Source organism: Limulus polyphemus, unplaced genomic scaffold (genome assembly GCF_000517525.1).
Source record: "Limulus polyphemus unplaced genomic scaffold, Limulus_polyphemus-2.1.2 Scaffold11653, whole genome shotgun sequence".
NCBI classification, from domain to species: Eukaryota; Metazoa; Arthropoda; class Merostomata; order Xiphosura; family Limulidae; genus Limulus; species Limulus polyphemus.
The window spans coordinates 1-10,881 of record NW_013677263.1 but is presented as its reverse complement, the minus strand read 5'-3'; the positions used below and the strand labels follow the sequence as shown (position 1 = coordinate 10,881).

The 10,881-nt window shown below is 31.6% G+C and overlaps 1 protein-coding gene across 1 annotated transcript in view; it reads left to right on the top strand.

Annotated features, from left to right (window-relative positions):
* LOC106476807 (pyruvate dehydrogenase phosphatase regulatory subunit, mitochondrial-like) overlaps positions 1-10,772 on the top strand; it is a gene marked incomplete at both ends in the record, with an annotated part of 11,752 nt that extends 980 nt beyond the window's left edge. Inside the window, 6 exons of the mRNA XM_013937431.1 lie at positions 1,862-1,983; positions 4,809-4,923; positions 5,333-5,485; positions 8,201-8,325; positions 9,447-9,639; positions 10,614-10,772. Of these exons, the coding sequence (XP_013792885.1) occupies positions 1,862-1,983; positions 4,809-4,923; positions 5,333-5,485; positions 8,201-8,325; positions 9,447-9,639; positions 10,614-10,772 (867 nt within the window). The remainder of the gene's footprint in view (positions 1-1,861; positions 1,984-4,808; positions 4,924-5,332; positions 5,486-8,200; positions 8,326-9,446; positions 9,640-10,613) is intronic.
* Between the last annotated feature and the right edge of the window lie 109 nt (positions 10,773-10,881).

The following is a 10,881-nucleotide window of genomic DNA, read 5'->3' as shown; positions in this document are numbered from 1 at the left end:
CGTTTCAGTAAATATATGAAACTACACAACAGTGTTTCAGTAAAAACATGAAACAACAATGTTTCAGTAAAAATATGAAACAACGTTTCAGTAAATATATGAAACTACACAACAGTGTTTCAGTAAAAATATGAAACAACAATGTTTCAATAAATATATGAAACTACACAACAGTGTTTCAGTAAAAATATGAAACAACAATGTTTCAGTAAATATATGAAACTAGACAACAGTGTTTCAGTAAAATATGAAACAACGTTTCAATAAATATATGAAACTACACAACAGTGTTTCAGTAAAAATATGAAACAACAATGTTTCAGTAAATATATGAAACTAGAAAACAGTGTTTCAGTAAAAATATGAAACTAGACAACAGTGTTTCTGTAAAATATGAAACAACAATGTTTCAGTAAATATATGAAACTACACAACAGTGTTTCAGTAAAAATATGAAACAACAATGTTTCAGTAAATATATGAAACTACACAACAGTGTTTCAGTAAAAATATGAAACAACAATGTTTCAGTAAATATATGAAACTACACAACAGTGTTTCAGTAAAAATATGAAACAACAATGTTTCAGTAAATATATGAAACTACACAACAGTGTTTCAGCAAAATGTGAAACAACAATGTTTCAGTAAATATATAAAACTACACAACAGTGTTTCAGTAAAAATATGAAACAACAATGTTTCAGTAACTATATGGAACTATAAAACAATGGTTCAGTATCTTTGTCAATTTTTTTCAGGCCCATGGTTGTGTCAGAATTTTTCTTGATGGTCCAGATAGTTCTTTTGTTTGATAACTTCAATAATATATCATGGAGACATAATTCTTGACCAGTAGTTAACATATTGTTAGCTTTTATTCTTAATTATGTACTATAAACTATTCTTTAACTTGTCTCATTCTTATTACTGTAATATACATATAAAAGCACAAGTACCTTTCCATTAACTGAAACAAAATAAAGTTAAATAACAGCTGATTTTAAGCTAAATCTTAAAAACTTGACAAAATGTGGTTAGTCTTAAAGTGATACCTGGGCAAATAGATTATTTTTCAAATGTAAATCCTGCCTGATAAAGATTTTAACATAGTTTACTAAGGGTTCAAAACATAAATCTAGTGTTTGCACTATGCCTGTTCTACTTGAAATGTTACATTGTGATTACTTAATAAATCCTGTTTGTACTCAGTGAGGCCTGGCATGGCCCGGTGGTTAGGATGCTCGACTCGCAAGCTGCGGGTTGTGAATTTGACACCTCTCCCTAACGTGCTCACCCTTTCTGCTGTGGGGGTGTTATATGTGATGGTTAAACCCAATTTTTGTTGTTAAAGTGTAGCCCAATAGTTGGCAGTGGGTGATGTTGGCTAGCTGTCTTCCCTCTAGTCTATCACTTCTAAATTAGGGATGGCTAGTGCAGATAGCCCTGAAGTAGGTCTGGGCAAAAATTCAACAGAACAAACAAATTTTTCTTCTTGAAATAAACAATCGTTTTCAAAAAATTAAAACGTGACAAGAAGGCTTGTTAAGTGTACATGTGTCTGAACTATTGTATGATTTATACTCCATAAAAACATATTAAATACTTATTGTAAATCATAGTCTTAATAGAATAACTTGGAATAATTCGACTTTTTTTTAATTCTTTAATTAAAAAAACGTTTTCTAATAGGTCTTTGACCTAATTAGCATTTTTTACCGTTAGATAGAACCAATTTCGTCCATTCACGTAACATGTAATCTTCTATCATTCTTGTTGAAATTTTAGGAAAAAATGGTAATTATTTTAAGATAATTAATTAATAAATGATAATTTTTAAGAAAGCGTTTAAACTGTGCAGGTGCCCAGTATATTGAAAACTGTCAAGTTCATAAAATTCTGACAGAAAATGGAAGAGTTGTTGGAGCTAAGACCAGTAATGGACCGATCAAGTGCGAGATTTTTGTTTTGGCAGCAGGCATGGTAAGAGTAATAGGTATTTACTTTTATTTTGTGATAAAGAACTTGTAAAATAATCTTTATTGTATCTTGAAAATTCATATCTAAGTTTGTAAACCATTATTTATTAAAGGAAAAATGTTTAGTCCTAATATTTCTGTTGATCAACTATATTTTAAAATGATATCTGTAGGTATATGTTTAATGTTGTAAAAGCATGAATGTGTTATGTGTATTTGTTGACTACTGTCAGTCACGGTATTGTAATAACCATTGTTGTGAATCTAACAGTGAGGGTTCCCAACTGATTAAATAATGCATTCTAATCTTTATACATAAAAACAGTACATTTAAATAACTGCACTCATTGCCAGGTTTATTTTTATTATATCCAAGTAGCTAGTTCGCTCCGAGCAGAAGTCAATATTAAGTAATTGCTAAATAAGGTCGTGCGACTTAATTAATTGCTGTAGCATCATCAAGGTGAAAATCATACATCAAAATCAACATCCACATTTATGTAATACAACAGTGACACATAGTTTAAAATCGTTAGTTTTTAGAGTTTTCAAAGAATCGTAATTAACATAATAGTCATCTGTAGAAACTGGTATCTGTGATTCATTTTTGTGGAGAGGTAATTATATTTATTCATGCAACCTGAAACTCATCAGAGATATTTTCCTTCGGTATTCACAACAAGCCAAATTACTTTCAATGAGTGAAAGATTTTAACTCCTTAAAAAATGGGTTTAATGTTATTTAGTTGAGAAACATATTCGTGTTTTATTTTCCATTAGCAAAACATGTTTTTATCTCTGAAACTTGGAAGTTTTTGATCATCGTTAAGCACATTTTTGTGGCTCACAACATTTTTTGTTAAAAACGTTTTGAACTATAATTGGTAAGTTCGTTGGTTTAATGGAAGTTAGGGTTCTTGAAGGAAAACGTTGAAAGTAAATCTAGATCAACTCGATGAAATATTTGAGAGTTATAGAATAATTATATTAAAGTATATGTGTTATATGTTGAGAAAAACTGTAGAAAATAACATTTAACCTTAGAAAAAGTCTAGGTGATAGATTATCAGTGTTGAGTTAGGCTTAGCATTTGTGATTTTATTAGTAATATTTTAGAGTAACCAGTCAATATATATATATATATGTTTGTGGCTAGATACAGACATACATACATACACATCATATACTAAGGCTATATTATCTGCATTTGGCGAGAAAAAATTTAATTTAAAAACAAAAGAACAGTTTTGAGTATTGCATGATTGGTAGTATTCATTTTGCCAGCTGTTATAGGATATATAACATCTAAGTATATAGCCCAGCATGACCTCATTAGTGTAATAGAATTAACCAAAGTTAAGCCTATTTTATAAGAGCAGTTTTCTAGGTCCCATGGTGCCTTCAATTGTTCATTGTGCTCAGTCTTGTAACACTAATTATGCACTACAGCTCAACATTGCAATTTCTGTTTTAGTGGTCTTCCACAAAGGTTTAATCCTGATAAGACTTTCTGTATTTGAATTTAAACGGACCAAAGGCACAAAAGTCCATTGCAGTATCTGGATGAATAGGACTACTTTGAATCCAGTTTCTCATGAAAATAGTTGATTTTGAGGTGTGACTGGAAGTTTGTATATTTTGGTTTTTGAATCTTCATCATCATTAAATTTTTATCCCCCAGGAGATGTGGCCAGCTTCATCATAACGAGTTTTTGAGTCAAGGGATTATCTTTCAGTTTCCATTTTTAGGTAACTCAAGTGTTCGCACATTTAATGGAAGCTTGGTATCAGATCAGTGCTCACACATTAAATGGAAGCTTGGTATCAGATCTGTGCTCACACATTAAATGGAAGCTTGGTATCAGATCTGTGCTCACACATTAAGTAGAAGCTTGGTATCAGATTGGTGCTCACACATTAAATGGAAGCTTGGTATCAGATCAGTGCTCACACATTAAATGGAAGCCTGGTATCAGATTGGTGCTCACACATTAAATGGAAACTTGGTATCAGATCAGTGCTCACACATTAAATGGAAACTTGGTATCAGATCAGTGCTCACACATTAAATGGAAGCTTGGTATCAGATCAGTGCTCACACATTAAATGTATGCACAGTATCAGATCTGTGCTCACACATTAAATGTAAGCCTGGTATCTGATTGGTACTCATGCTTTAAGTAGAAGCACAGTATCAGATCGGTGCTCACACATTAAATGTAAGCCTGGTATCTGATTGGTACTCATGCTTTAAGTAGAAGCACAGTATCAGATCTGTGCTCACACATTAAGTGGAAGTATGGTATTAGATCAGTTTCCTTTCCTAAATGACTTTCTTTGCAGAATGTTTATTTCTTTGGCTCTCCATTGCTTAACAGTCTCTTTATATGAATATCTCTTTCTCAAAAGTATTTTTATAATACTTTGATTTAAGTCTGTTTTTGGAGACATTACGGTGTCGTAGCTTAAACCTGCATCAATTTGTCACTTCATTAGCATATGCGGGTTACTTTTATATATAAAATTAACTCTTTTACTGTCTTGCATTACAATTATTTCTGAACTCAGATTGTTATACGTTTTAGTTTTCTGGTAATCCTGTTTGTGACGTTAAGCATTCCTAGTGAGTTTGTTATACAAGATTGTCTTCATTAATTGACAAGTTTTTGAGTTATTTTACTTGTGGTCTTTGTCTTCGGCATACTTTTAATAAGGAATTACTGAATAATTAATCAATATTTATTTAACACTGCTAATGTACAACTTTTTAGGTGTATTTATCTGGTAATTAATAGCGTGCATACTTAAGATTATGTTTCTGATTTTCAGTGGTCGAGAGAACTTGCTAACACTTGTGTTCCAAGGTTCAGATTACCAATTCATCCTGCTGAACACCAGTATGCTGTTACAGAAGTAAAACCTGCTCTGACAGAGTCACTACCTAGTAAGTGTTGAATAAATGCTTGTATACTCTTAACTACACCACTGATGTGTAATTCAACAATGTGCTAATGCTTTAAGGTGTACTGTTAACTAAACCACTGATGTGTAAGTCAACAATGTGCTAATGCTTGAAGGTGTACTGTTAACTACACCACTGATGTGTAATTACACAATGTGCTAATGCTTGGAGGTGTACTGTTAACTACACCACTGATGTGTAAGTCAACAATGTGCTAATGCTTGAAGGTGTACTGTTAACTACACCACTGATGTGTTAGCCAACAATGTGCTCTTGCTTGAAGGTGTACTGTTAACTACACCACTGATGTGTAAGCCAACTTTGTAATTGTTCTGATGTTGTTGTTTTTTATATGGCATATTTTAACTGTTATGTTTTTTTATACAATCAGTTGTTCGTGATTATGATGGACAAATATACTGTAGAGAACACCAAGGGGGCCTCCTTTTTGGTGGGTTTGAGAAAGAAGGCAAACCTCTCTTTCATAAAGGTGTCCCTCCGAAGTTCGAGTTTCAGAAACTTCCTGCAGATGTGGTTCATTTTCGTAAGAACATTTTTTCTTTCTTTCTAAATCATACTTTTGTATATCTCTGTTAACTCTCTCAACATGAGCTCAGTCAATTTGACCGACCACGTGACATCTTTGTAATTGACTAAAGTCTTTTTAGATTTAATACTTCTAACTTTCAATACAGTGTGTATATCTTCACAAAATTTGGCAGTCTTTCAGTTAATATTAGAAGTCTTTCACATACAAAAAATCGTATTTTTTAGTGAAGTATTTTTAATAAACTAAAATAAAGATTTGTCCATGAATATCTTGAGTATTTGTTTTGAATAGTTCGTATGCAAAGTAATTTTCATTTTAAAATTAAAAATAGTTTTCCTCATCTCAAAATTCCTTTGTGTAATCCCTAAATCCTTCTAAATTCATTTCAAACGTTTTTTTTTTCAGTACAACTTTATAGCTTATCTGTTATTTTCTCTACCCTATCTCAAAACAAAAGCTGTCAATTCGACCAACCTCATAACCACACAAAAAAAAAATCGAAATAAATCTAAATTACCCTTTTTTTCTTTCTAGAATGATTTCAAATTGTAACATGAAACTACATTTATTTATCCTAAATAGCTTAAATATTGTAACAGTATACACCTGTTTCTACTTAAATTTTATTGTTCTATTGCCTTTGAACTGTATATAACTAATAATCCTGCCACACAAGTTTAAATCACTTGGTGACTGTATAGCTCATGTTATCCTATTGAATTACTTAAAGCATGGGCTGCTTGCGGGCATACCTTATTTAAAAAAATGTATGATAATTTTTTCTTTATTTTATTTATTCTATCCTAACAAGTTTTTAATTTTATATTTAAGTTACTTTTATTATAATAAATAAATAATACACATTGAAAACAAGAAATATAATACCACATGGATCATCATCATTTTTTTTTTTTGCTGTTAACTGTCAAGGAAACTTAACCCTATTATTTTATACTAATGGCATTATAACACTAAATTATTTTGTATTTAACCCTATCTAGATGGGTTTTATTATGGTAGAGGGTCAGAGGGCATGTCATCGTGTTTGTAGACTTACATTCAGAATTTTATTGAACTACTATTTATGAATATATGTCAATAAGTTTGGCATCAAATTGTAGATTAAAATTAAAATTTTAGTATTATACATTAGTTAATTTCTTAACCTAAAAGTTAGTATTAAAACAAAACTGCTAAATATAGATTTTTGTCCGTCACATTGTATGTTTGGTCAGCTTACATTTTATGATGTCTGCAATACAATGTTTGTAGTTTCATACGAATTAGAAACTCAACTAATGTTTGGTCAGCTTACATTTTATGATGCCTGCAATACAATGTTTGTAGTTTCTTACGAATTAGAAACTCAACTAATGTTTGGTCAGCTTACATTTTATGATGCCTGCAATACAATGTTTGTAGTTTCTTACGAATCAGAAACTCAACTTATCCATATTGACAAGCTAGAATGTAAAATAAGAACCTCCTATCTTTTCTATTCACTGTGATATTTCCTTTTTTGGAAATACTTGTTTATGTACACCCATTGTGCTCCATTTTCACGTTTATGATCAATCGAAAGCTCAGGTTTTTCCCCCACTTATTCTTTTCAGCCTTTGTAAGATTTTAAGTGCTAAATAACTGTTTTTTTCTCTCATAGCTCGAAGAGTAAAGGTAAGACAAAATGGTCATCACATATGGTATTTTTTACAAATACAACTTAGTTAATAAGCCTGATAAATTATGATGAAATTCTGTGGTATTCATATAGTAATTTATAATTTTTTGTCGTTTCAAAATGCATGTATAAAACTTAAAAAGATTATTTTGTTTTACATCTTCCATGTGCGAAAGTTATCAAGGCTTAGCAGTTTATTGCGAGTGCAAACTTTGTAACAATAATAGTCATAAGTAGTAGAGATCATTGTTTTCTACATTTCTTTATTTACTGTTCTATATTTTAAGAACAATAACTGAAATTTAAGAATTTTTTGTAATTTATTATAACCAAAATGTGATTGTATTCTACAAACTACTGGTGCACCAGTTTTACAAAGCTAAAACAGTTTCACTTTGTAAAGGGCAGTTTTATAATATTGGATACAGTAACATGAGCTGCATGTTTCGTGTGATTACAACTTCTATGCCACTGTTAGTCAGACATAAATTCATGAAATAGTAGTTCAATACAATTTTGATTGCGAGTCAACAAACGCGATGACGTAACCTTTCACCCGTGACCCGTCTGGAAAGGGATAATAGAAAGATGCTTGCCTGAAATAGTTACATATTATTGTTCTCAGATTAAATGAAATAATGATTTCTGATTTTGTCAATGAATTATAAAATTATTTTATGTTACTGTATCTTGGAACATTTACTTAATATCACACTTTTCAAAGTTAAAACAAAGGTTATATAGTGTGTCCCACACATGTGTCTTTGGCAGTAAGAGTTAATCTGATTATGAGTGAAAGATTTACTTTTGATAAAATGTGAGGACTTTGGTTGACAAATGGAGAATTGATGCTAGAATGGGAAGACTTTTGATTGGATGCTATTCACAATTTTGATAATTACAAATAAAAAATAAAAAAAGCTGTAACTACATTTAAAAAAGTAAGAAAAGAAAACAATGAAAAAAAAGACTTATTTTAAATGTCCTATCTTTTTTCTTTAATTTTTATTTTTATTATGTAAACATTTCAGAGCCCTTGTGTGACCAGGCTAAGTATCGATTACCAATTTTAGAAACAGCTCACATAAAAGAAATTGTCAATGGCCCTGAAACTTTCACACCAGATGGAAAGTTTATTCTCGGGGAAACGCCTGAAGTAAGTAGGTATTCACAGGTTAAAACAAAGTTACTATTTTAACATGTAAGAAATTGTTAATATTTCGAACGAAAAATTGTTTTTAAATCTAAACTTCATATCATTGGCAGTGGAATGATAATACTTTGTTTTTACTTCAGGATAAAATTTTGTAGGTATTTATATCCCTTTCTGACTTATTTTTAAACCATTCATTACTAGTAAAGTCCTTGTGTCGTATTCATTTGATAATTCTACGAAGTTCTGGATTCCAAAGCTGGGAAGCCAGATTTGAACCTGTGTGATACCACTAATATATTCACTGCACTTTTAAGCTGTGGATGCATTATAAAAGTGGCAGTCAATCCCTTAGAGGGTGCTCTTGACTGATTGCCTATCTTTTGGTCAGCAGTTCAAAATTAGGGACAATGGCAGATAGCCTTATTAGCTTTGCCATAAATATGAATGCCTGTTACAATGCTCGGTATAAAAACTGACCAAAACAAGTTGTGTGAAATTGCCCATTTTCAGTCTAAGATGCATAGAGGACTCCAGGAGTATTAGTGAGATTAACTGCAGTTTTGATGGTATTTTTTAACACATTTTTGCCAAAGTCTTTTCTTTTAGGAAACTTATAACCAGTATATTCATTGAACCACAAGCAATATAGTACATCACGTTTAGAAAAGTGTGTTTAAACAGCACAGGGAGTCCAACCAGTAATACTTACAGTATTATTGCTTTACTAGCATTTTTAAATTAAATTTGGTTAATAAATCAAAGGTACTACAGAGTGTTGGAAAAGTCTGGAACCATAGGTAACTTGCAGCTTTTCTTAATTTCAGATCATAGTGCTGTCAAAGCATAAAAAGGTAAAGTTAATCCTGCTGTTAACCCAAACTTGTTTCAAATTACAATAACAGCATGTAGAACACATTCTGTAAAATTCTTTAAAGTATTTATGTTTCCAGACTTTTTGGGCACCTTATATTTATAAATCTTACTTATGATAAGTAATATGATGTATAAATTTGATGTTCTAAAATTGTCATTCGTGCAAGCAAGATGATGTATCATTACAGAAGTTTCAAGTTCTTTCACATGTAGAGATATTTAAGCAAGGTGTTTTTCCCTGTTTGTAGGTTGAGGGTTTGTACGTGGTCGTAGGCATGAACGGAAACACAGTGCAGGCAGCAGGAGGAGTTGGCAGAGCACTGGCCGATTGGATAACCAATGCAGAACCAGAAGCCCAGCTTCTGCCCTTTGATGTTCGACGTTTTATAGATTTACATAACAACCAGAAGTTTTTGAGAGAGAGGATGAGAGAGGCAGTAGGTATGCAGTGTGAGAGTAATTTGAAAGTCTTTTCTGCCGATGGAGTCCAGGTTTTGGGGGTCGGAAATGGTTTTTGTCTAGGACTGAGCCATTGTTTTTAGCATTTAATATTTGCATAGAGAATTCATTTTTTATCACCTGTGACAATTCTATCCAAAAATGGTTTATGCACATTATAGTGTAGAGTCCTATTGGATTGAATTTAATAGCTTGTTGTTGTAAATCAACCATAGAAAAAAACAACAACATGAAAACATTTTATTTGGTTGAATGGGCACCAATTGCTTGTTGTAGAAACACAAGTACAGAGGACGTCGTTTCAAAACTCTTCCACCTTCAGGACAATCCATCAAAGGATAAGCACTTTATTTATTTCATAATGATAGAAATTTGGTTTTGATACTTGTAGTGGGCAAAGCACAAGATAGCCCATTGTGTAGCTTTGCACTTAACAACAAACAAACCAAATCATAGTGACGGACGGATCAAATGATTGACGATCGTTTCAACTGAGAAGAAAGAATATTTAATGTAAAGAGGAAGGGGGAACAGATTCAATATCTAGACAAAAAATTATGTTAGTTCAAGCTTTTTTCAATAAACGTACAAATTGTTTTCTCACTGTACATATTTAGTTACAGTGTGCGTGGTTGGTAAAAGAAGAAAGTTCTTTTAATTTATGGTGACTATTGTTTCTCTTCTTCACTTTAATTTTAGGAATTCATACAAAAAAAACCAAGTAAATTTTATAGATTGCATTTACATTTTGGAAAATATTCTATTGCAAATAAAATACTAAAAAAAAAACGACTTAAATGAGCATTTTCCCCAGACTGTAAATAAATTTTCACTCACTCTTAAGGACCAGTGTGAGGGGAGTTAACCCCCTTTTATAAGTTTCCACTCTAGTTTTCTTGTTTATCTTTAGTTTTTGCACAGTTGCTTCTCTGAAAAATTGAATTGTTTATATTTAGGTCAGCATTATGCTCTTGCTCATCCTTTACCAATAGAGTTCCATTCAGCTAGAAAGTTAAGATGTTCACCTCTCTACACTCTTCAGGAAGCAGCTGGAGCGGTATTTGGAGAAAGAATGGGGTTTGAGAGGGCTCTGTATTTTGCTCCCGAAAAACCAAGTAAGAAATTTGATAATGCCTTTGTTTTTTATTTTATAACAACTTCCAACAAGTAAAAGTTATTGTGGTAAAGGTCAAGAATGCTTGATTTGTTTGGTTGCTTTCGGTG